Consider the following 27881-nt stretch of genomic DNA (forward strand, 5'->3'; position numbering starts at 1 on the left):
CTGAATCGATGTTGTATTATTGTTCTGCCAATCGACATTATAGATAGGAAATATAATATATTTAATATCAAGCTACTAAGGAAAACATTCTAAAAATATTGGATCGGTATAAAAGCCATCGAACAGGTAAGAGAATCGCCTTCCAATGAATGGGAATTCTTCATACAAGTCTTATCGACTCAACAAGTTCGAAAACGTTTCGAAAACAAGTTCGAACCCCTTGGAATTTCGACTCAAACGAGAGACTGGGTGAGTGAAAATATTTAGTGCTTTCTAGATTGAGTGCTTGTTTGGGTTTCGCTGATTATAATCCAGTTGGAATTTCGCTGGTTGGCAGAGACACTTGATTTTTGTGGGAATTTTGAGGGGTTTAAGATGCATTTTATTTGTTTTTTGATTTAGAGGGGAAAAAGTTAAGTATTTTTAGATTTTTAAGAGGTATTTAGTTTATAATAAATAGTTACAGGTATGTTTTATTAACATAATAAGAATAGTTACTAGTAATATAATTTTCAATAGATTATATTTATTATTTTTATATATTTGTTAAATTTTTAAGATCAAATGAAAAAAATTTTTAATCTGTGTATTTGGGGAAATTCCTTAACTTAAAAAAATATCCAGTTAACGTAGGGACTAACTTATTTTGAAAAAGAAGTAAAAACATTATTACTTGTTTTTTAATATTAATTATTCTATTAAACATGGTATAAAGAATCATATTTGTATTGATATCTTAGTTTTGAGATATTTTAGCATAATATACTTTTATAGCCAAAATTTATTAACGAATGTGTAGAAAAATACTACCAATTGTCATAACCAATAATATGTGGCTAAGAACCTTACCTTTGGATTAAAAAACCCCGAGTAATAAAATGAAACGAGTATTTTTTTCGGGGTGAGTATATTTTTGGTCGGAGTCGGCGGAACCGAGCATCGTTTTTTGTCTTCGTGTAGGTGGCGCTGCCCTTTCTCTCGGCTCTCCCGTTATTTTCGTTATTTGCCAGCCGACGATAAAGTCCCCGAGCAGATCCAAGCCCCCAATACTACCCGTACACCCCGTTTAACCCATACTGCCACCCATTTTTACCCGCCTTTCAACCGATTTTCCTCTCAGACTGCAGCAACGCATCTGCGACTGCGACTTGGTTTCTGAGTCTCGTTTTAGGTGTAAGCCATAACCCCTTGGAAAATCCCAGCCCCCTCCCCCCAAAATCATGGGTTAAGAGGAAAAATAGGGGCGGGAAAAACCAGGGGCGGGGGCGTCTGCATTGCACTTGGCGCTTCGATACAATTTGAACTTTTCCTTATGCGAAAATCCCGCAACGGGACAGCAAAATTCCAGGGGTGTGCGGAAAAAAGACGAAATACCAGGGGGGGTTTGGGCAGGGGGCCCATTTAATATTCCATGGATTTCTGAGGAGCCAAACAGAGGCAGTCATGGGAATTAAGTTTGGATTGCAATTTAAGGTACATCACAAAAATACTTCAAAGGGGTCAAAGATAGATTGTTCAAAATCAAAAAATATTTTTGGAAACTCTTAAAATTAGTCTGGGAATTCAATAAAAAGAAATAGAAAACTATTTCTTAAAATGCATATTTAAATTATTTAAATTATTATTTTGGATTCTTAAATAAAGCATTTATTTTTATTAATCCTTTTGAAAAAGGTGATATTTTATACACAAATTAGAAAAAAATTTTTTTTGGATTTTATAAACTGAAATGTTAAATAAAAACATATTTTTTACTACATATTAAGTTTAATATTTTCATATGGGTTTTTCAAAGAATTTATCTTTGAAATATTTTTCTTTTAACACCTGTAAAAAGATTCCCACCTGATTTTGAGTTCCGGATATTACAAAGAAATTTTGGCATTTCCTTAAAAAATTGCGTTAAAAATCCTTGGCAATTTCCGAACTCCCGAAGCGAACCTAATACTAATTTCAGGTAAACCCCCTGCACTCAACACCCAAAATAAAAAAAATCATAAGTTTTGAAAAATCCGCAACCGAAATCCCTCTGCCGGCGTCGCAGTCGACGTTGCACTCAATCCTGCGCTCAATAAACAGCAGCAACAACAAACGGCAAGGAGAGGAGCGGAGCGGAGAGAAGAGAGCGGCTGGCTCGTTCGTTTCCAATAAGAAAAGCGGCGTGCGAGCGAGAGGGCCATATCCCAAGTGTCTGTGAATGAATGAATTTCAATACATGCAACTGACATGCGGCGGCGCAGAAAAATGCTCAAAATAAGAGTAAAAAAAAGGTAAATAAAAGTAAAAGAGAGAAAAAAAGGGGGAGATGGGAAGGAGACAAAAAAAAAGTGAGAAAATCAAAAAGCTATTGAAAGAAATCAAAAGCAGTGCAGGAAAATTGAGTGAGATTCTCTCGAGAGCGAGAGAGCGAGCGAGAGAGAGAGCGAGCGAGCGAGTGAGTGAGCAGAGGAGGGTAGGCGTGCGTGTGTGTGTGTGCTTGTGGCGCCCTCTGCCGCTGCGGACGCCGCAGCCGGCGCTCTCGGCGGCAGAGGGTTGTCGGCGCTTCGTTAACGTTCGATTTGTTCAGTCATCAACAGCATTCGTGACTGGCAACGTCGCTTCGTTCGTCCGTCGCCGAAAGAAATCGAGAATTTCAGAAGATTTTTGTTGGATTCTACACGGCCCCGCTGAGAAGGCAGTGCCTGCATTCTTCTGCTGCTGGTTCTGCTTCTTCTTCTGCTGCTTGCTCTTCTTCTTCTTCAGCCGCGGCGCGGGTGTGTGTGCGTGTGTGCCCCCCTACTCTCTACCAAAACCTCGTGTGTGAGCGTGTGCGTGTGCGTGTGTGTGTGTGTGCGTGTGCAGAAGAATCACATCCAAACCCCCCCACCACACCCACACAATTATCAAAAGTCAAATTCAAATTATATCAATGGAAATCAATGAAAGAATCTCGCTTGCCAAGAAGAAGAAACGGTAAAGATCATCCAAAAACCAAGCACACAACAACAACAACCACGAAGAAGGACTAAAACGAACGAAAAGCGTAAAGCGAAAGAAGAAAGAGAAACTGTTTATTATTTTTTTCAAGTGTATTTCTGTTCGCTAACAAAAATATGTGCGCGTGTATGAGTGTCAAGTGTAAACAACAACAACAACAGCATAAGCAAAAGCTACAGCGGCCACAACAACAACGACAGCAAACATGTGCAAAATAAGCCATAGCCAAAAAGCAACAACAACAACAGCAACACAATAATAATAATAATAATAATATTTGTTATAATAATGGCTTGAATAGAAAGAAAATCACACACACAACAACAACAGGCAACAACAACCAAAACAACAACAGCAAACCCTCACCATTCGACAACAACTACAACTACAACAATCCCCCCCACACAACAACAACAACAAAAGCCCCCCTTTATAAGAAATTATTTTTCGGAACTAAAGTGAAAAAAATCAAGAAACATAACCATTACAATAATAATAACACACAGAAAATTGGCTTGTTTATGAATTTTTTTGAGCACGTAACAAAAACATAATACTTAAGGTGTAAATGTGATGACTATAACAAAACAAAAAACAACAAATAAACAAACAACAAATCCAATATAACTAACAAAAATATCGAGAACACATATAATGCCAGGCCTTATTAGCCCCAAATTGGTAGAATCCAAATCCAAAAACTAAGAGAACACAAAAACGAAAAAACCAAAAAACCAAAAACCGAAACAAGAACTGACTGAGAATTGAATTAACCCAAGAAAGCCCACGAATGCAGCCAACATTGCCACAAGCCGCTGGGACAGCCGATATGGATCTGACGGCTGTTCAATCAATCAACGATTGGTTTTTCAAAAAGGAGCAAATTTATTTATTGGCACAGTTTTGGCAACAGGTAAGAAAAGTCGCGAAAACTCGGAACACTTGGTATCATAATGGATCCATGACATATCAACATCATGAAATGGTCAATTGGAATTTTAAACTTACGAAATGTGTGAAGTTGGTATCATAATGGATCCATATCATACCATATTAACATAGTAAAATGGTGAATTGGAATTTAAACTTACTGTATTAGTGAAGTTGGCATTATAATGGATCCATATCAAACCATATCAACATCATACAAAAGTCAATAGGAATTTTAAACGCATTATATATAGGTGATATTACACCTGTTCCTATAAAGGAAGCGAACTAAATGGCTCCCATAAATATCCATTCCTATAAATAATATTACATCTGTTAATCAGTGTTTTTAAAAACAGCATCTCAACTGTTTTTATTTTTGTCAGTTCCAAAAAGATGGTCTTTTGTTAATCTCAGGTTCTATAAATGCATTTTAATTTAGACAGCAAAAAGGTGAAATTACACCTGTTATAAGCGGCTTATAATTTGATTCTTGTGGTTTGGCAATGTTGTTATGAATGAAATCAAATTTGATTCACAAAATGTGACACCCAAAGTTTTCAAGTGCTGTATCTCAAAAAAATGCCCTGCATATTTTCATTTAAATATAGGGTTTTGGGTATTTGATAAACCATATAAGATCTTAAGTGAATGAAATAAATTGAATTCTGAAATTTTAAGTGAAAAGTTTTGAGTGAATTTTAGATAAATGGAATAGTTTGATTTGGGAACAGGGAAATATTAAAATTTTTAGGGAATGTATGATAGAAACTTTCCAATAAATAATATTTGATTAGCTTGGAAAACAATAATATTATGAAAATACCGAAAATCCAGTTTCATTCACAGTTTTCAACGTATGTGAATAGTTTTCCGAGTTCTATGATATTGCTTTTGCTTGAAACTCCCACAATTGACAACAATAACCCTTGAGCGCCCAACCGCCCACTTTAACCCCCTGCAGCCCCCATATTTTTGCCCCGCCAACTGCTTAACTTAACTTAAGTTAACTAATTGAGTTTGCGTGTCTATGGCAAATGTGTTTTTATTGTTGCTGCCCCGTTATTGTTGTCTAATTTCTTGTTGTAAATTTATTTTCTTGTTGTTTTTTAGTTGTTGTTTTTGCTATTATTGATTTCTGAAAAATTTGTTTACACAAGACAAAGGGGAAAAATGCAAAGTGCAACAAGCAAATAATAATTGAACAATTTATTGCTTGGATAAGTTTTTCTTTTTAGCTACCTTAGTATTTTTTAAATAGTGAAAATAAAAAACCTATAGCCAGACAAGATCGGCCAGACAGGAGATAATGCTGAGGGAAGGGGGCGTGGAAAATCGGGGGGCGGGGGCCAGACGTTGCTAAGAATTTCGCTGGCCAAATGCCAGACTCCCAACAAATAAGGCGGCAAAATAACATTAGATGCACAAAAAAAAAGGGCGAAAATAAAAACTGCCAGACCAGACATGGAAATATCAACTCGAATTTATGTATAATTTTGAATATTTCTCTCCTACATATACAAAAATATACCCTCTATATGGTTTGGCAAGTTAATTAGGTTGCGTCGACAGGCGGGTACATTTTTAATTGGAGTCTCTTCTTCGATTGATCCTGAAAAGCTAGAGAGACAGACAGCCAAGAAAATTTCCCGGAAAATCTAGACATTTGCCGTCGGTGAATGGCGTTTTCCTCGCTCTACAAAAATATTTTCATACAAGATGTGGCGATGCAAACTGCAATCAATAAAACTTGAATAAGCAAAACGCAAAGCCATCCTATCGACTTTTTCTCGAGAACCACAACAAAGAAATAAAAAAAAAACGAAGCCGCAGAACTCGTTAGGATTGTATAAAGTCAGGGGTGTACGCAGGATTTAAGCAAAGGGGATTTTAAAATATGAGAACAGGTTTATAATATTATCGTATTAAAATATTTAACTAAATGTTTTGTATTATTATATATGATAATCCAAAGAGAAACCTCAGAACTCGTTAGGATTGTTTAAAGTCATGGTTGTCCGCAGGATTTTAGCAAAGGGGATTTTGAAATTTCAGAAGACGTTTTTGTTTTTTATCATATAAAACTAAATAATAAAATATTATGTGTTATTATATTTGATAATCTAAAGAGAAGCCGCAAAACTCTATAGGATCGTTTAAAGTCAGGGGTGTACGCAGGATTTTATCAAAGGGGATTTCTTTAATGCCATAACAGGTTTTCTGTATCCTGTTATAATATATTTACTAGATATTTTGTGTTATTATTTTAGATGACCCAAGTAAACCTTAAAAACCCTATATAAATACACCTATGTCTTGCGATCTTTTTTCCCCTGTTCCTAACGACCATTTGATGGCTTTCAAAAGCTTCGAGGCACCCAAAACTTTCAAGACCCCTCAACCAATGATCGATTGTAATCAATGAATCAATATTTGAAAGGTTTCGTCATGCCTTCGCAAGCTGATCAACTTATGTATCTTTTTCATTTTTTTATGTGAGAGCAGAGAACAAAATTAGAACTCGATCCATAAATACCATTTCTCTACGGCGAATAAAAAGGTTATTCAAGAATTTCTTAATTTGCCAACCAAAAATAGAAGTTTATTAAGTAAATTAAACAAACCGCAGACAGACGTCTACAGCTGTCCAAATGAGTTGATGAAATACTTTTTATAGTATTTCTCTTATTTATTTATTTACATTTCAAGAACAGAGCGCGCGCGAAAAAATTGACACAAATCGAAATCGAAAAGGCAACAATAAAAATGTGCTTGATTAACACAAAGTTTTGTCATTAAATATATAGAACGGTGGCACCGAAAAAAAACGATCACAAAAAAATAGTAATAAAAAACAAGAGCAAGAACAAGAAGCAGCAAACCAAAGAAGAACCAAAAGTTAAAAAAAGAGCAAAATTAATTTCCGTAATGCAATCTATAAACTTGACCCATTAACATCGAACAGATTTTTTTCGTTTGTTTGTAGCTTCTACAATTACCGAAATCCGAAAACCCAAAAACTAGACGAAAGATGAGGTTTTTTGTCATTGATTTGATTTGTGCTGATCCAAACGAGAAATACTGAAAATAGGGAAAGACAACAAAACCAAACTAATTGCCAAATGCATTTGCTGACTTAAAAAAAAAACTACAAAATCCAAAATTAAAATGAAAAAAGATGAGAGAAAATCGAGTTTGGGTTCCGTTTTTAATCGAATTGAAACCGGTTTATAGGGTAGTCACCACCACCATCCGGCACCATCACAGATGCAGATACGGATATAAAGTACGAAATACAAAATACGAAGTGCCGGGGACGAGCATTGATAGTTTATAAAGTTTAATTTTCAAAGATGGCGTCTATCCTCCGGTCGAAGGCATTTGCATATGCCGAAAATCGAAAATGAGCAGCCAAGGGTTGTCCTTTAAGCCCTTCGGAAGCCCGGGCACACACAGATACCCCAGATATGAGTTACCATATATATATACCATACCAGATACAGATACAGATACAAAATACAGATAGAGATCCGATCGGTGGACGGAGCGGCGTGTGTCGTATAATTTTTAGCGTTTTAAGTGCAATTTACTCGCTCTCGGGCACAGAAGCCAGCTAATGAGTCAGAGACCCCGGGAAAAAAAAGGGGTTATACCAAGAATCACAGACCGAATTCAACCACCCACACACAACGCACCAGAATACGTACGACATATAGACAAACACAAAAAACAGACGAAAATATTTCAGTCGGTTCAATCGTTCGATCGCTGGAAAGATATGTTAATATAATTAAATTAATTTGTCAGCACGGAAATTAAAACAGAAGCGAACAGCAACCGAAATATCCATACCATACCATACCATACCATCCATACATCGTACAATATTGTATCGTATCTATACAGCAGAATGCGACGAACGAATCGAAACGAAACGAGACGAATCGAAATGAAAATCGAACAATTAAAAGCTTGTGGGTGGAGATGGCGATCTGAACCCGAGAACCCGAGAACTCGAACTCGATCTCGATCTGAACTACCACGCAACTAATAATGTGAAATAAAAAATCATTTGGAAATTATTATTAAAAATTGAGTTCATGAACTATGTGTGTGTGTGCTTGATCAATTTTTATTATGATTATTATTTGCTGTTTCCCTCTCTTTCCGGTTTATGGCATTAATTACGAATAGCCATTGAAGCTAATTGAAGCCGGCCGAGTGGAGTGTCCTCAAGTAACTTGGGAACTAGCCATCAAACGCACTTCAAATTTCCCATGTGATATGTTTAGGCGGTAATTAGCCGATTTTCAATCGAATGAAGCATCCATCTATGCAATGACCTCAAGTAACTCAGCTTGCAGTCGTCTTAGTCAATTGAAATTTCACATCATACTAAAGTGGGCATTGAGAAGTATGTGGGTATTGTGTTTGAGCGGTTTTTAATAGCTATCCACAGCTATCCGCAAAATAAATCTCAAGGAACTCAGCTTGTGGTCATCAAATCAAATTAAAATTTAACTTATTGCTTTTTAAAATGAAAATTGGTATTACAGTATTCGTTCATCTGTAAAATACCCACATTAAATAACTCAGCACTCAAATAGCTCAACTTTCAGCCATAAAATCAATCTTATATCTGCCATAAACAGCATAATCAGTACCTGTCTTGCCACCAACCTCTTGTAACTCCGGTTCCAGTTATTAAATCAACCTGAAACTTCACATACTTGTAGTAAACACCAAAATTAGTACATATAAATAGTGTCCAGCAGTCGTCTCTCGACTAACCTCATGTAACTCAGCTTGCAGCCATCAAATCAAGCTGAAACTTCACACTCGCTATGGGGGGAGACTGGGGGAAAGATCTCCAGCTAAATCGCCACACGGCAACAGCGACACTAATTGAGCATAAATATCATAAATGCTAAATGCGCTTTGCGTGGTGTGCATCAATTGTCATTGCATCATTAATTCCGCATCTAGAGGACCGAACCAAACTGAACCGAACCGAACCGAACCGTCTCACAAAAGCTGGCGATGCCAAAAATGAAGAAGCGGCATTGGCATCAGCGGAAAAGAAAAGATTCGACGGCTTTTGTGTACAACTTAATAACAACTAATTGTCTTTTTATATGCATATATACATATATACCTATATATACTTGTACATCCAGAGGGACATAGGAAAAAGCCAAACCAAAAACCGATTGTGGAGCGGAAAAAAGGGGAAAGGATGGCAAACCTGTCTTGGAAATCTTTGTCTTTGTTTTTCTGTTTTTTTTTTGTGTGTGAGCCCCGCGCGCTGATGCTTCTTTCATCTTTCAGTTGTCAGTAATTTGTGCAGCTCAATATATCAGTCGATATCTTATGAGTTTTTAATTTCAGGTTTCTCATGTGTGTCTCGCCATCAATTTGATTTCCTACACGGCGAGTTTTTCTTTTTCTCGCTTGAAAAGGACAAATCGTTAAAACGAAGAAGGCAAAAAACTCAAACAGACCTACTGATGTTGAGGATATTGAATAAAATATCATTTTGTGCACGCCCCTTTTTCGAGAGGAAAGCAAAGAGGAAGAATATACACATATATAGAACCGAACGAACCAACTGATGATGATGAGTTTTGTGAGCTTCTCCTCTCTAGATCCCCTTGGTATTGGCAACATTTTGTGTGATCGATACGTTGAATGCAAAAAGTGAAGAGCTACAAACAAAAAAAAATAAAAGAAAAAAAGTCTTTCGAAGAGTCCCACAGAAGAATCCCCTGAAAAGTTCGTTTCTTGAGTAATGACCAACGCCCGAGGAGTGCACATTAAAAAGGAATCATCATTATTGGCAGGGGGGATCAAGGATTTTATTGGCGGGCTCACTCCATTAAGGCAAAAAAAAAAATTTCTTCTCTTGATCTTTTTTTTTTTTCTTGTATTTTGTACCGAATTTTTGCACACATTTTTACAGCGTTGTCCTCGTGGCGTTTTTCAGATGTTTTTACAATTTTTTATTGATGCTTTAATTAAGTTGTTGGTTTTTGCGCGCCTAACACGCCCACGCCAGACGCGCCCCCCTTTCGCCCACGCCCCTGCAATATATGCATTTCGCCGTCTGCCTCGCTCTCTTTTTATTATTTTTGGCACGACATGAAAATTAGTTTAGAATTTAATTCGCTTTGACTTTTGAGTGCTTGTTACCATTTGCAATCCATTCCTCCCCCATCAGGCCCCCCCCTCCGCCATCGCCGCCTCTGTTTTCTATGTGCACAAAGCAGTTTTATGTTTAATTTGATGTTATTGAAATATTTGATGTGGCATAACTTTGACTGTTTACCTTAGGAGGAGAGGCCCCCGAGCTGGGCACTTCTAGAATATAGAATCTACAATCTAGAATCTAGAATCAAGCGTGTGTATATTTCTTTTTCATCGGAATCGACAGACGCTCGATTGAGCTTTATGGTTGCACAAATAACGGCAGCTTGTCGAAATGTTTATATAATTAATTATGTGAAATTTCCCCCAAGATTCCATATCGTTTTGCGGTTTTGCACTGCGGCATTACGATATGTGTGTGTGTTTGTGTGTTAGATTGCTGATTGTTTTCACAGGGAATAAGCCTTGAAATTTCCTCCTGAAGAGCGCTCGTTGGAATTTTCGGGTGCTTTTTATATGCGATAAGGGGTTCCAAGTAAAACTTACTTAGAAACACAAGGTTTTCGCTTTAAAAATAATCATGTGCTGGGGGCTGGAGCAACCTTGTTGATAATTAGTTGGAAACTTGAAACTGTACTGGTTATTAAAATGCGCTGTACAAATTTCATAGTGATATAATGGATATATTTTATAAGGTATGGTTATAATATTAAATTCTTTGTGTTCCGAAGGAACCCTTTGGGATGCAAGCTTTACCTGTCAAGCTGCTTCTTTTGAAACTGTACTGGTTATTAAAATGCGCTGTACAAATTTCATAGTAATTTATAGTGATTTAGTGGATATATTTTATAGGGTATGGTTATAATATTAAATTCTGTGCGTTTCGAAGGAACCCTTTGGGATGCAAACTATACCTGCCAAGCTGATTCTCTTTGAAACTGTACTGGTTATTAAAATGCGCTGTACAAATTTCATAGTGATTTATAGTGATTTAGTGGATATATTTTATAGGGTATGGTTATAATATTAAATTCTGTGTGTTTCGAAGGAACCCTTTGGGATGCAAGCTTTACCTGTCAAGCTGCTCTGCTCTATATATTTTTTTCTTTCAAATTCTCTATGGTTAACCTAATTGAATTAATTTCCTCGACTGTACTGCTTGATCATCCTGTGTTGTTTTTCATAGAGATACCGTGTGATATCCCTTCGCTTGCCAGGACATAATCCCACGAGAAGAACTCGTTTTCAGCTCGGATCTTGTCATCGTTCGATTAATTCCCTTTCGCTTACCCTTTGGAGAACTGTCTTGGGAGGATTTCCCCCTGCCAGCCTCATCTGCTGTTTGACCCTTTCACATGGGTGGTTGCTCTTTTCCGCCGGAAGGGTTGGTCCTGGGGTTGGATTTTCGAATTGGCTTCGGTTTTTCGACCGGGCCTGGGCCAGTTTGTCAATTGTCGGGCCTGTTTCGCTATAATTTATCAGTTGGTATGCAAATGAGTTTGATTTATTCAATGAGCTGAGCACAATTCCAAATTTTTAAATTCGAGAGAAGCGCAGCACCAAAAAAAAAAATGGAAAAAAATCAAACGAAATTATATATTCCTTTGGCTTTTTTTTCATATGGACAGCTGGGATTAAATTCTCGATTTTTTTTGATATTTTTTCTGTAGTTTAATTTTTTTTTTTGCATTTTTTCTAGCTATGCCTGCAGCATGCCACAAAATGTTGCGCCTCATTGCAAGGCAACAGACGTAAAAAAATAAAAGAGAGATAGAGAGGGGGAGAAAAATATATATCAGCGGCATATGCGGCATGAATATATCGGGGGTTGGTTAAAAAGAAGGGGGCATCCCGATTTCGATCCCTATACCGATCCCGAGTAAAATAAAAACACATTTATGCATTTTATCTCAGAGTATGTGCCCCACTCAATCATAAAGCATTGGCAGGCGTAAATCAAATCAAGTAGCAACGGTTGCAGTTGCACATGGAGAACGAGATGTAGATGGAGTTGAAGATGTGCTGCATGTTGCACGCACACGAGAGCAACACAAAGACAATGATTAAGTAGGCAAAATACTCTCACTTCCCTCATCTCCGATTCTTCCGCGCGCAGCCTCGTCTTCTCCAATTCTCCGGATCTCCAGTCTTTGGTCGTTCGTCAGTCTTTCAGTTTTTGGGCTACCCTTTGCCGGTTTTTTTTTCCCTTCTTTTTTTATGTTTTTAATTATTGCCGTACGGTGGCTGACAAAAGTCTGCGGCCAAACAGTGACAAACAATGCGCACATGTTGGCTTCCCTTTCCTATATTTAGATTCTTCTTTTTTTTCCGCTACCATATAACTTGATTTCCCTATTGATCACACGATTTTTTACGCTGTGTGTGTGTGTGTGCTTAACCATATCATTTTCATCTTTCGCTTGAAATGCAACTTGAACGATTGATAGAACTCAAGAACTTTGGTGGCATAACGCGCATAGCTCAAGAGTTCGATATTCAGATCTCGGGACTTCGATATGTGCGGGGGTTTACGAGGAGACCCTAAACGCCTACATGCAAGTCGGGGAAAAATTCTCATCGAGCCAAGCGATTTGCTTTTCACACACTAATGCCTCTGTATTCCGAAGCTTCTTCTACTCAAAACTCCGCATTCAATTGAAGACGACCCCTCATCAACATCCAGATAGATTTCTACTTCTGCTGACGCGGCTTTTTCAAGTTCCCTCTCATTGTGCGATCATCTTCGCCTGTTGTTCCCAAATAATGCTTAAACATATGAATTATTATATAGATCAGCTGCAAATGTACAGCGACAATGAGGAGAGCGCAGATCAACAGGACACTGGAGAAAAATAAATGAACTTGATACTACTTATAATGGTTTTTAGTAAGTTATTCTAACGATAATAAACATGTATACCCAAGGAATTTCAATTCTACAGTGATTTAGATGTTTTCATTTTAGCCTGATAAGGTATATATTTCATTTCTGGTCACCTCTTACTTGATTTTGATAATACCATTGTTTTTTTCTCAGTGCCCCAGCAGAGACAGCTACTTGAGATATTTGTTGGTGCCCGTGTTTTACTAAATACTTTGTCTGTTTAGATATACAGACACACACAACTGGCAGCCAGCGATCAATGTGATCAATCGCGCTTCAATTTTTCTTCTTTTGAAAGAAGAAAGAGATTTGGTTTTTTTTTTTTTTGTCAGCGGAAATCTTTTGTGCCACTCTATATATACTGTGATGGGGCCTCAAGTGGCTGCTTGTTGTTGTATTATTAGCTAGTTTGGTTTTTTATATTTCGGTTTCCTTTTTTTTTTGTTTGGTGGAAATGGGGGGTGTCGGTCTCCAACAAGTGGCAGTTGAACGGTTGCTAAGTAGCTCAGATAATGGCATAGCGTAATGCCCTCCACTCCCCTCCAAAAAAATAAAACCATATAGACAACAGCACAACACCCCCGCCCTCAAATAATTGAGTGTCAATTATACACACACATGAGCCATGGGGCTCTTGAGTTTTTGGTGTTACTCGATGTCAGCTGTTGAAAATATTAGAAAAAATTATGGACGTAAATATTATGCATTTCATTGATGGTTCGCTCTTTGGGGAAAATATATGGGGGCGTGGAAAAACAGTTTTTTAATGTGCGGGGGAAAAAAACATCTTCATTTATTAATTTATGGATCTGCAGGCCGAGAGGAAAATGTGTGTGTGTGAGGAAATTCGGGGAAAAATTAAACGAGTCTGGAAAAGGCGTTTTTCAGTTTATTTCGGTTTTTTTGCTCAAATCGTTCAGCTTCTCCTTTTTGGCAAGTTGATGATCTCAGTTGATTTTTGTGCATCTGCAGCAACTCAACTCTACGGTTCTCGAAATTTTCGAAAGAACAAGGAAACACAATTTCCATACATATAGACATGCATAAAATCAAATTGCACTTGTTGGCAGCCATCGTCACTGGGGAAGAGGCTAATAAAAAATTTTCGCTGCTGCCATATCGAACGACATAAAAACTGATCGACAACGACAAATATAACTCGGTGCGGCGGTGGCTTCGTTTTGTTTTCAGTTTTTGTATACCCGGCATTGCGTTGGGTATGCTGTGTTTGTGGATATCTGAGGTGATGCTACTGGATCTCAGGATCTTAATGAGCCAGGGGTACTTTAAGAAGAGTTTTTTATTTAGGCTTACGCTATTAACTCCCATACCAAAAATCAGGCAAATCAGACAATTTATAAGAAAGATAACTTTTGTGACACTAATAGAACTCAGGATCCTTAAGAGTCAGGTGCATATTACGAAGTTTTTTTTAGTTATGCTTGTAATATTAGCTCCCATACCAAAAATCATAAGAATCGGGAAGTTTTTATGAAAGTTAACTTATGTGACACCACTGTATCTCAGGATCTTTAAGAGTAAAGTGCATCGAATAAAGGTTGTTTTGATTATGCTCACATTATTAACTCGCATACCAAAAATCATGCAAATCGGACAATTTATAAGAAAGTAAGTTCATGATGGTTAGTTAGATAACGCCCTTTGGGTATGCAACATGTTCTGGTAATAGGTAGCGGGTATTTCCCAGTCGGTCCATTATACTCTTGTTATTTTTTTCGGGAGGCATGAAAAAATAATGCCCAGAGAACCGATGGCGCTGGTTGCCTTTTCTGGGATCGGAATCAGAATCGGGACTGGGACTGTGACTACTGGGCCTCTGACTGTGGGGCCTGGTGTTGTTGTAAATTTTAATGATCTGTCATTTCGATTTATTTTATTTTCAACCGAAAACCCCGAAAGAGACAGAAACAGATACGGCGAATGGCCAACAGAGAGACAAAAGCGAACTGACTGACTGATCGGACGGCGATCGTAGAGCGCACGTCAGCTGCATATTAAATTAAAAGGTATTATATTGTACTAAATATATATATATGTATATATCTCTCGTGCGAAAGAGTGTGATGGGAGGGGGGTTTTATTTTTTTTGAGGGGGGGCGATTGCGCTCTTCCTCTTTGTTGTTCATGTGACATGACGAAGTGATCTGCTCCGGTCTCGACTCGACTTCGATAAAAATATCCACACATCGATAGAATTTGAATTTGAATTTGACTTTTCTGTGTTCAGTTCAGTTGAGTTTCGGTTTCAGTTCTTGTTTTTTGTTTTTGTTTTTGTTGCTTTTCAGGGCCCCAACACCCCCCACCGCCCGTCGGCGTCCCTTCCCCCAATTTGGCATAGTTTTCGTGGCCCATTGTTGGGGAACTAATTCTTGCCGCCGTATATTTGATTCGATGGGAACTAGAGCGCATTGCATGCTTTGTTCTGGTGTCTCTTCTAGTTCACATGTTATATTTTTTTTCTTCTTTTTTTTATCGTATATTTTCCTTTTAATTTATTTGTTTTTTTGATTTCACAATATTTCGATCGGGCCAGGCAAATAAATTCTCAACCAGAATATACGAATAATAATTTTACTGGGCATTCAGTTAGAAAAAAACCTGAAAATTTATTGAAAATCCAAGGAGGCAGACAAAACAAAGAAAAGCAAAGTTTGTCATAAAATTTTATAACTTTTCCCGACGCGCTACCATATAGTATATATGCAGATTTAGTATATGTCTATATGCCATAGTCTAGGATATCAGTTGTGACAATTTATGGTGATTGCCAATACTTTTGCGTGTGTGGGCGATGGTCCATTGTTATGTTTCGGGGATTAGTTTGCCACTGTTAATTTGTTAAAATTTATTTCAAATGGTTCTGTTTCTTGTGGTGTTGGTTTTCTTTCCCCGGGTTTTTTTGGTGTGTGCCCATGATAGTTTTGCTCATTTGGCTGGCTCATTTGGTATCGGGGCATCATAAATATTTAAGAGGTCATAAAAGCGAGGGCAGGACCATGCCCCCCTCCTTCTCATAATTGGCAAGCACTGATAAGCAGCACACATCGTATGTATCGTATATTCCCTTTAATTATGATATAATGTATGGGCCAAAAGTTTTCCCTTCGCTTAATTGCCAAACATTTTTGGCATCCGTCTGGAGAGTGGGGGGGTTTTGAGGGTTTTTGGTAAATTTCTATTGAATTCTCTAGTGTTGTGTGTATGTTTTTTTTTCGTTCATAGTTCGAGTAAACCGTTTATGAAGTCATAATTTCTGTCATATCATGCTCTTGGCCCAGATCGGTGGCTTATGATAAGCCCTGCTTCAATAAAACCAACGAAAACAACGAGGGTCAACTGATGAATCTTAAGTGGCCTGTGCCGAAGGGTCTCGAGTGTTTAATTTGATTTCGGCCGAATCAATGTCGGCGGCACAGTGTTTGCTTAGGTTTAGATTTTGCCACTAGTGTGGCCAGCGTAACTCATACTTTAATGTTAGTGTGACCAGTTTGGCAAGCTACTCGCACTTTAATGCTAGTGTGGCCAGCCTGCAGTGTCATTAACCTACACTCACATTCACGCACGCACACAACTGTTGGGTTTTAGAGAGCATTAACTGCTTTGGCTTGTGTTTCGGTGCCAGCCAAAAACTATGCCAAAAACTTTCAAGGACACATGCAATGCACGCAGCAGCAGCAACAACAAAGCAAATGGGGGGGTGGTTTTTGGGCGGTGGTTGGAGGAGGTGGGGGAATCATGCGTTTGCGGCATTTTCCGAGACGCGCACATGCAGCCACACCACCCATTTCACTCCCACACGCAAACTCTCTCTCTGTCGTCACCGCAAAACGTGCGTAATTAAAAGTGTGTGTGTGTGAGTGTGTGTTTACAGTTAAAATTTAGCATTCACAAAAGTCTTTAAGCAAACAGTCGAAATTCTACAAGTAGAACTCAAGACTCCAAATTAATTTAAGTTGAAACAAGTTTGTTTTCTTTTAAGAGTGACCAGCTTTTAATATTAAAGTGACCAGCTGCATGTGAGAAGCAAGGCAGAGATTCATATTTTGAATTATATAAATTAAAGAACTTTAATAACCAGTTGTGTCTAGCTCTTTCTACTGGCTTAAACTGTTGCTCGCTTTAAAGTTGTCTCAGCCTTTTAGACATAGGCTCAACAGCTCTCTCCCACAAACACACACACACACACACATATACATATATATTTAGCCTGGCATATTGAAGCTCAAGGACGTGGTCTAAGTTTAAGACAGCACACAAAAAAAAAGAATACACTCACAAACAAACAACAACACTAATACAAAGCCAAAAGTGCCTTGTCTTTCTCTGGCTTGGAGAAACCCCCTACCCCAAAACACACTCATACACACACACACACTACTCCACTTCTACCCCCTTTTTTAGACCACGTCTTCGTCTTTTTGCTCGGCTCTTTTTGCTACTAATTTTGCTACTTTGCCTGCCAGCTGAAGAAAGAGAAGGGGCTAGCCGGAGTGAAAGAGAGAGGGCTAGGGCGTTTAATTTACTTCAGGGCGCCTTACACTAGGCAAGGTTTTCTTTCCTAGTTTTTTTTCCAACGAGGGGGGGGGGGATTTGTAGTAGTGTAGTAGGACTACCTCGGTTTTTCCTTTAAATTTAATTTCTTTTGCTAGTTTTTCGCCGGGCCAGCTGACGACGTCGTTGTCGGCTTGCTTAGAATTTTCGTTATTGTTTTGTTGTCTGAGGTTAGTTTTCACTGCCGACGTAGTCGTCGTCGTCGTCGTTGTCGTCATCATCATCAAAATCATCATCAACCTCATCATCATCATCGCTGCCTCTTGGCACATTTTCCGTCTTTTCCCGTCTGCCATTCTGGCTAAATGTGTGTGTTGGTGTGTTTGCCAGCGAGTGTTTGTGCCTTTTACTGTTGGCTTTAATTAGAACATTTCACTCTTTTTTGGGGTGGCAACAGTTGGGCGGCTTTAAGCCCAAAAACTCCACTCAAGGCCCCATTTAATCGCTTTGAAATTGAAGCCAAAGTCGCGACTTGACACAGAAATATACATACAAACCTTTAAATTTCCAATTGATCTAATTTTACAGCATTAGCTTTATAAGATAACCCTCTTTAAACATGTCTAACTATATGGTTATTTATCTTTTCTTGCAGGTATGTGTAGATTGACGTGTCACATTGGTGTGACCCCCAAAAAGTATATTTTGCTTAGTTTTTTAATAAAACTTATATGTAAGTACACAAATTTGACGGAATGCAGGCAGGAAATGAATCAGTGATAAAGAAATTAGCTGATTAAAAAATGTATGTAATCCTAAGAATTTTTATTTGATTTTTGTTTCGGCTATAGAATTTTAAATGAGAAGTTTTGGAAAGAAACAAAAAAAACGGAAACTGACTAAGAGATTAAAAAAAATTCCAGTATTTTGCAATCTTACTTGATTTTGTATTAGTTTATGAAATAAACAAACTACTTTGCTAAATAGTTTTCCCAAAAGTCGACAGTTTGTTTTTTTTATGACACCCAGGAATATCCCCAAGTTATTGTTTTGGTTGCACTTATCGCGCACATCTGTTGGACATAACACTTCATAGCTCCTTGGTTCCCATCTTAATGTGGGATATACGTATTCTCCTCCTTGATCCCGAGCGCATCTCATTGAATTCGTCGCACATCCCGCACACAGGCACTCTAGATATAACATATATGATATATGGGCAGATCGGAGGAGCACACCTTTTACGGCTAGAGGGAGACCCCGAAAATGAGGTCTGTAATTCCTGGAGGAAGCCAAAAATAGACAGCCAAGCGCAGCCTTTAATTGGGAGGAAGTCATTGAATCACATATTTCATTGTTGGAGAAACATAAGTCCGCATTTTGATTTATATGCACGCCCGCGCATTAAATGTTCATCTGATTTTATTCTTTTTTTTTTTTGTGCACTACTCTTGCGAGTTAATGTTCGATCGCCACGACTTCATCTGAATAGAGGTTCAGTTCTGTTCTTATGCAAATCCCAACTCGAACCAAAAGCGAACCGAACTGGAGAAATCAAATTAAAGGCGGGCGAAACGCATCATTGTCAGATGCACTCCCGCTCCCTTATGGCATTCAATTTTAATTTGAATTTCCGTTGAGCATAAAAAGTTGGGAACGTACATACGATCCGTAAAAGGAAGAGAGGGTCTGGGATACTGGGTACTGGGTACTGGGTACTGGGGTCTGCCGCCTAATAAATCTATAAAGTGGCAAACGCAAGTACACGCATTATTACTTTGATTTTTTATGATGAAGACAGGAAGCTGCCCACAAACACACACAGCATACATATAGTGTATATGGGAGTAGAACAATAAAATGTTGGCCCCGCTTCTGTTTCGACTTTTGTTTCACTGCTGATTGCCTTTGATTTTCGGGCTATTTATGCTCTGATCTCAGAGCTCAGCTTGGCTTTGCTTTGCTTTCAATTTATTTTGGAGCGACTTCCGTTTGTTCTACATTGACATGCCAAAGTCGGACCCGCTCAGTGCCATCGTAGTCGGTAGTCGGTATTCAGTAGTCAGTCCAGTCCAGTCCATCCATCCATCCATCCAGTCGTCAAATCGAATTCAATTAAGTGTCTTTCCGCCGCCAACGTCCGGCGGTGGATCTCATATCTCAGATACGGACTCAGCCGGTAGTCGAACTGATTTACCAGTTAAACGCAACACTTTTTCTGCTCGCTGCCCGGGCAATTGATCATACTAATGATTATTATCTGGCCCCGCCGGACGAGACAATCCCAATTCCCATTCCATCATTCCCCATATCCCATAACCCATTCCAAAAAAAAACAAAAAAAAAAAAGAACCGAAACCAAATCCAAACCGAACCGAACTGAGTCTGATAATTGAAGTCAACTTAGCCGAGCTTAGGCTCATTGTAAGATTGTTTAACTACCGGATGTTTTAAGCTGCGCGATCGCCATAAATGTGGCTTCGCTTCTGTTGCTTATTTTTTGGTTTTTTGTGGGTTGGCATGTCTGGATTTCTTTGATTTTTATACATGTTCGGATTTCCAATCAAAGTTTCAATCGTGCAAAGTTTAGTCATTATTGCCCGAGCAGAAGTCAAGTTACTTGGGTTAGTTTGGCCTAGGGGCTACTATTGGGGAAACATGTAGGTGGCTTTTGTTTCAAATGAATTAGGTTTAAGGTGAACTGATCAATGATTTGATTATTAGCATTTTGCATGTGGGTATATGTTTCGAACATGTTGATTCAATTATTATAATCATCAATCAAGTTTAGTTTCCTATTATAATGCCTTTGCATGTGGGGATTTAATTGATTTGAATATATGTTTGTTAACTTAATACAAGCTTTAATTGGACCAAGTTTCCTATCACTAGCTCCCTCAGAAGTCAAGTTCCTTGGGTTAGTTTTCCAGCGGTTGACAATAGAGAACCAAATCACTCATAAAATCTGTTGCAGCAGGAAACTTCCCCAGTGCCCACAACCCTAAGCTGTCGGAACTGGAAAGATTTTCAGTTATTATTGATGGACCAGGCAGGAGCTTAAGCCTAAGTCAAGTCTCAGCTTCATAGCCACTCAAGTAACCGAGTTACGTGAGGTTACTCCACACGGGGGAGGTAGTAGGGGGGGCGCCAGGAAGTGGGGAAGTGAAGATAGGGAGCATAAAAATCATCAAATAGCGCTGGCAGAGGGCAATTTATTGCCATGTACACGGCCAAAGCTATTCAGAAAAGTGCTCCAGCCATTCTAGATTGTATATAGCATGCACACAAATATCTATAGCCATATATATGCATGGCTATGTATGGATTGCTGGCCATGTATATATATAGAAAATGGCAAAAATCCTGCGCGCGCTCGAAAAGAAATAAATTCCCTTATTTTTTTTTATTTCTTATATGCCGCGATTGCTTTTTCTTCTTCTCCAACTTCGTTTTTCTTTCATTTTTCCTCGTTCTTCTTTTTTTATTTTTGTTGTATTTTCTTTTTTTGTACATATATTTTCCTCCCGATTTTCATTTCTGCTAACGCGCGCAATCAAGAACAGGAGCCACACACACACACACACATACACACACTTATAGAGTGAGAAAGAGAGCGAGTCGAACTCCTAGGACCTCCCAAAGACCCCAAAAGCCCCTACCCAATTTCCTCCCATTTTTCCTGTCTTTTCTTTCGCTTCGAGTTTCTCTTGATTTTATTTCATTTTTTTTCTTCCTCCTCCTCGCAGCTCTTCTTTTTCCACATATCGGGAAATATCCTTGAATCGGAATGTACGGCTCCTCCTCCAGTCAACCCCCTATATCCATCGTATATATATCCCATCCACCATCCACCCCCCGAAAGCTGGCATTCATCCCTACCGAACAAAAATCTATACACGTCAGAAAGAAAGAAAGAAAACGAAACCCGAAAGTGAAGATGAAATGAAATAAAGCAGCAGCCAAAAGAGGGGGTGGTAGGTGGGTTGGTAGGATGGTAGTGGGTTCGGTTCGGTCTGGAGGTGGATATAAAAAAAAAGGAAAAAAAAAATGTAGGGAGCGCATAAAAATTGGCAGCAGTTTGGGGCAGACAGCATCGCAGACAAGTAAACTTTTTTATGCCACCCCCTCAAACACCCTCACACACACTCATACACACAGTTAGAACCTCCACACACACACACACACACAGACGCAGGCACACCAATACACAGACAGGGAAAGAGACAGCAGCGAACTGTGGGCTAAAGCTGAAGCCATCGTCTCGGCCAAAACGACAAATGTGAAAGGACATTGTCGTCGTCGTCGTCGTCATCATCATCGTTTGTGTAGTCCTCGGCAGGACCCAGTGCTTCCTCTTCCCTCCCCCCCCCCCCAGCTCCTCCATCTTCTTCTTCTTCCTTTTCCCAACTCGTTATTACGACGAGTACGAAGGACGACGCCTGCACTGGGTATAGGATATCCTCCTCTCTCTTCTCCCGGCTGTCCATGTCCGTTCCGTTCTGTTCTGTTCAGTTCAGTTCAGTCCTGAGTGCGTCGACACTGACTCCCCGAAAGACCCTACCCTCATACCCATACCATATTAGAACCCCCTCTATAAAACTCCCATCTCCCCCCCCCCCAAAAAAAAAAACCTTGCGGGTATCCCTCTTAAGTCTGGGGATGGGTCTCTCAGTACAACGCCTTCTTTTTGTATTGGCAGACTTCGTTTATGGCCATGGGGATAAAAGAGGGATTTGTCTCTCGTATGTGTGGGTAAGGGAACTCTTGGGCAATCGGAAACCAATCGGAATCGGTAATCGGAAATCTTGGGAGGAAACGAAAATCTCTTGAGAACTCAGGCTGCATACAAGTGGAGAGAATGCATCTGATGAGACTAAGCTGAAGCTTTTAAACAAAGAGATTTAGTGGTTACTATTTCTATCATTTTGGTATATTGGTACATATTGGTTATTAAGATGATTGGATTATATACTAGGGATATTAGTAATCACTATTTCTAAGAATTTGTTGTATAGGGATATTACTTTAGAACCATCTATTTATGAACTTCGTTTTAATGGAACGCCCTTTCGATAGGTCCTTCAACTGAAAGAGTCGAGTGTATTTGTTCCAACTTTACACATGGTTGTCCTATAACAACAACAGCAAATCGACACCCAACTAACAACAACAAGTGGTGAACGTATACATATGTACCAACATATATGGCCAACTATAAACGACAAAATAAGCGAGTCCTTTCTCATTTTTTACTTGTCCCCCCAAAATGGTTAGTGTGTGTGTGGGCTAGGAGGGATCTATGTACGAGGCCAGCCCCTTAAAGTCCCCCCTACCGACATGACATTTTCGTACGTTTCGTTTCGATTCGTTTTACTCGGTATTTATCGACCAATGATATTGGAAATATGTCAGAGATGCGCACAAGGAGCCAGTACTTGCTGCGCTTGGACCTCCTGATTTTTGTGTGAATTCAAGGGGGGCGGGGGAAGGGGTTTTAGTAAAGAGGGGTTAGGATGTTAGAATAGGGATATGTTGTAGTTAACATCAGGTATTTTAGCTATGACCCTTTATAATGCATCAATATCGAATGCTGCATTAAAAGCAGCTTTAGTATGGCTGCACTTCATTTTAAGTGTGGCTGCACTTTGTTTTGCACCTCTTTTTTATGCATTTGTCTGTGTGAGCATCCCTCTGACAGCGCCTGTCGTTTACCGTTTTATTTTCTTTGTGTGCCATTTTGATTGGAAAATCGTACGCAATTGGAAATTTTTGCCATTGGCCAAGAGTTCAATACACACACACACATAGACACACTCATAGCGGAGCGCGGGCAGCGCTGCCTCTGCCGGCGTCGCTGCCTGGGGTTGGATATTATGGAAAATCAATCAGTGAAAAAAAAGAAATAAACAACAAATTCACAAGAGAGCGAGTGCGAGAGGGAGAGATTGAATGGAAAGGAGAGGAGAGAGCGGAGAGAGCTCTCTCTCTTTGCATTGCAATCAAGAAACTGCAGGGGCAACAACAATTATTTATTTGGTTTTTTTGCTTGATTTTTTTCAAGAGAGTGTGAGTGAGAGAGAACACTCAAAATAAGGCTCAATACGCAGCGAATCATTGAGTGAAACTGCCATCGTGAGAGATAAAGACGGGGAGAGAGAGCCTGGTGGTGCGAGCGAGGGAGAAGGAGGATGCGAGCGAGAGAGAGAGCGAGCGAGCGAGTGAGAGCAGTTCGGTTCAATGTGTGTTCGATAACCCAGAGCAAAGCAAATGAATGAAAGCAACGGTATAGGAAGCGTTGACGGGTGGGAAGGGGAGGGGGTGGCGCACATTTCGCCTGCAGTTGAGTCCGTTTTTCGAGAGGGTCTCTCCCTCTCACTCTCTCGCTCATTCAACATCTCTCGCCGTCTCTCTGTCTTTCACGTGTGTGTGAGTGTGCGGACATCGACTGCGTCGCCGTCATCATGAACATCATATATAGATAGATTTTTAACAAACCTGATTGGACGTTATTGACTGGCGCACACACACACAAGCGCACGGCCGATGATTCGTTCGCTCTGCCTGACTGGTTTCGAAAATCCACACATGTGTGTGTGTCAGCTATCGACAGGCGAACCGAAAACCGAAAAAGGTGGAGGGGCCAATGGACGAGCGGTTCGAACCACATACGATACCATACTACCGATTTTCGATTCCCATTCCGATTACGTTGCGATCTCTGGCATACCAGCACTCTTCTTCACGATCGATAACTGGTTTATTTGCCATTCTCACTTGCGATAAGCAAGTTCCCCCCTGTGAATCATTAATTTAGCGTTTTTTATTTAATTTATATTCCATGAACCAAAGTGCTTTGGGTGTTTCGGTTCTTAGCACTTTAGTTTTCGATAGTAGGCGGGCTTATCACAACTTTGACTAAGGGAATTCCTTTAAATAACCCAAATATGTAAGATTAGAGAATATTTAATTTGTTAAATAATGCTTTGCCCTTGAATTATGTTAGTTGGTTGCCAAATAAGCAAATTACAGATTATTCGAGTTAAATTAATCTTAGAGAAACTAAAATACTTGGTATATATACATATATACATGACTAAGCTTATTAAATTATGGATTAAAGTGTGTTACTAATGCTGCATAAAATTTCATTTAAAAGGTCTGATAAGTTAAGGTTTGAACGAAATTTGGTTTGTAAATCAAATGAGTTCTTTATGATTTATCAGTAATTTAATTGTATTTTAAGAACAAAAGATCTAACAATTGAGATATACATATAAAAGTATTTAAGGAACAATTAAAATGAAGATTCATAGGGACTAACACTAAAAGTGCTTAGATCTCGACTTTAGTCAAATGCTTACTGTTGTACCTTTAAAATACTTCACATGGGCACCCCAAAATACGTTTACAAGACAATTGAAGTTGCCAGGTTAATCAGGAGCCCAGTTCCTTGGGTTATAAAGCGAACTAAACCATTTTCTTCGCCACCCAATTGGCGCATTTCTTTGCCCTGCTCAAATTCGACACTAAATGGCCCAAACAAGGCCCTCCCAAAGTTTCATCTGGCCAGCTCTAGCAGAAATCGAGTTACTTGGGGTCAACTACTGTGGGAATATATCAGCTACCCCTGCCTCCCTATGTATATACTCGGTACCACGCTGCGTATGTGTGTGCCTGTGCCAGTGCCTGTGCGGTGAAAACCAATCACAAGTGGGGCCCGAAAGGCGTTGCCGATATGTATTGAAAGCAATCCATATATATATACGGTATACGGTGGGTATCTCTCTCTGTGTGAGTGTGTTTATGTGCGAAAGGTTAACAGCTTTTCGTTGTCGCTGACTGCGCTGCCAACAGCTCTGCCCTTTTTTTCCGTTCTTTCTTTCGCTCCCTACACACACACACACACACACACACACAAATCCAGTCGTGCGTTTCTGGATTCGTCCAATCGAATTCAATTGACGCACAAATTTTTATGTGCGGAAAAAAAAGGAAAGCGAGGGAGACAACCAAAAAAAAAAAAGAGCGGAAAAAGAAAGGAGAGGAAAATGCTGTGCTCCTTCTCAGTCACCCAATCACCCTCCCCTAGCTGCCAATACACGACATCCATCCAATCACCCAAAAACCAACCCCCCTGACAAAGTTCTACACCCACTTCCCTTCCCCCCCCCATAAACCGAACCGAACCGAACCGAAACTGAAACCAATCCAATTTGGTATTGCCCGTATGGGTTCCTTTTTTTTTTGGTTCGTTCGAACCCCCCTCCCCCTATTTTAATTTGGGAAAAGGTCCTCTCTTGCTCAGCACTTGCTGTCCCTTTCTATCTTGGCACCCGAACTCGAAAACCGAAGCTTTAGCGTCACAAAAAAAAAAGAAAATCTAACAAGAAGGGAAAAATGAGTGTAAAAAAAACAAGACACAAAAAACCAATGAGGGGGGGGGGGGGGACTTACTACCAGACAGCCATAAAACAGAAGGAAGAAGAAGCAGCAATGGGTGGCTGGGTGAAAGATGGAAAAGAAAAAAAAAATTTACAAGGCGGCACTTTCACTCGACTCAATGCCGAACCTCGTTGAAGCCTTAAAGCTGCCCAAGGAATATTGTCAACCAAGGCCCACCCAAAAAAAAAAGAAGAGGGGGAGAGAGTACCAGCGAGCCAGAGAAAGAGAGAGACCAAACGAGTGAAATTTCTATACTAGGGTGGTTCGGTAAAAAAAAAAGAAGAAAAAAAAGACCGAAACGTAACCGAGAAAAAGGAGCGAAATACATACGAACATCGATTTCGATTGGGAAGCCATCAACAGCTAAGGTCCCTGAAACGGGAGGCTGCCACCCAGTATCCAGTGTTTACCACCCAGTAGCGCCCACCCTCTTCGGAACTACGCTTTTCGAGAGGAGCTTCGTACGCTTCGTTTTTCGGTTCGGGTTCGTTTCCCTGTCGATGGCGATGTCGCTCTCTCTCAGCGCCCTTAAAGCTTCGGTTTTTTTTTCTTTATTATTATTATTTTTCTCTTTTTTTTTTTTTTTTTTTTTGGATACCAACCCCCTACAACCCCTACTTTTTTGCCTGTGCGTTTTGGGGCATTGAATTGGGGTGGAGATTGGGTTTTCGGGTGGTTTGGGTTGACAAGTTCCAAAGGCGCCCAACCAGCGTTGTGGGGGGGGGGGGATGGTTAACGTCAATATATATTATATACATGTGTAGGGAGCCAAAGGAAAAAAAGGACCAAAGAGGGATAAAGACGAAAAAAGAAGAAGAAGCAGGAATGTAATCAAGTGCACACACACAGATACAGCAGAGCACGTGTGCGTGTGAGCGTGTGTGTGAGAGTGTGTGAGTGTGTTGGTGGAACCCTTGTTGTTGTCAAGTGGCGAGTGGAAAAAATAGTAGCATGCTTTTAGGTGCTAAGCAGCGCACTCAACGAGCGGTAAGGAGGAAAAGCAGGTGTAAAGAAGGGGGTGGGATGGGGGTTTTTGGAAGGAGGTTTGGAAGCAGGTGTGCGTATGTGTTATTTATGTCATTATTGAATATGCGTTCGAGGCGCAGCCAACCCAAATCCAGCCCGCTTAGACATGTGTATACCATATCTTATGGATACAGCATCGGCTTATGTACTCAGGACACACACACGTATCCTTATGGCATGCGTTTTTATGCTTATTCGATTTTATTCGAGTGCTGGCAACTACAGATACAGATACATCTACAGCCAAAGCTACAGATAGAGATACTCACATACACACACGTGTGTGTGTGTGTGTGTGTGTAGCGACAGAGACAGATACAAATACAGATACATTCGTTGGAGCATCAGGATTTGCTGGATGCTGAGGCTTCCTTCCACCTCCATTTTTCGTCCGACCCACCCCCCCCATTTTCCCATTTCCATTCGCATTTCCACTGCCATTCGAGCTTCAGCTGGCTCCGATTTCTTTTCACTTGGCGGATTTTTCTTCTTTTCCTTTCGCATTTCCCATTTCCTTCATTTCTTTTCGTTTCGTTTCGATTTTTTTTCAGAATTTTTTTTATTTCTTTTTTTTTTTTTTTGCCACTTGTGCTCCGCCCCGTTTTATTGTAGGGATTTTGCTTGATACATATAGATATATAGATGGGCAACGTACATATATCAGCATGCTCGTTTATATATTCCCTCGATTGTGTGCACAGATAGAGGGGATATATAGGATTTTTTGTTCCTTTGCCATGGCTGCATGTCATTTCGATTTGGTTTTTCATATATTTTTTATCGTTTCGCAAAGTTGACATGTCATATCGTAGTCCTTAGCTTTAAAAATCAACAATACCATACATTAGTCTTTAAATGATGTTTTAAGATCTCGTACTACTCTATAACACCTTTGGTCGCTGGAAAACCTCCAGACGTCAAGAGCAAATACTTCAAGTAGCTCAAGGTTTCCACTTTTCACACTTAA

At 39.6% G+C, this 27881-nt stretch overlaps 1 protein-coding gene across 3 annotated transcripts in view; it reads left to right on the plus strand.

The window, feature by feature from the left end:
• Positions 1-2561: 2561 nt before the first annotated feature.
• ct (homeobox protein, cut) overlaps positions 2562-27881 on the plus strand; it is an 80018-nt gene continuing 54698 nt past the window's right edge. For 2 of the 3 annotated variants that reach the window (XM_017067728.4, XM_065868245.2), the window contains exon 1: positions 2563-3889. In XM_017067728.4, coding sequence (XP_016923217.3) covers positions 3767-3889 — 123 coding nt within the window. In that variant the 5' untranslated portion in view covers positions 2563-3766. Of the gene's footprint in view, positions 3890-27881 lie in introns of all 3 variants that reach the window. The other variant, XM_017067727.4, reaches the window with a different exon arrangement.

Source organism: Drosophila suzukii, chromosome X (assembly GCF_043229965.1).
Source record: "Drosophila suzukii chromosome X, CBGP_Dsuzu_IsoJpt1.0, whole genome shotgun sequence".
Taxonomy (NCBI): Eukaryota; Metazoa; Arthropoda; class Insecta; order Diptera; family Drosophilidae; genus Drosophila; species Drosophila suzukii.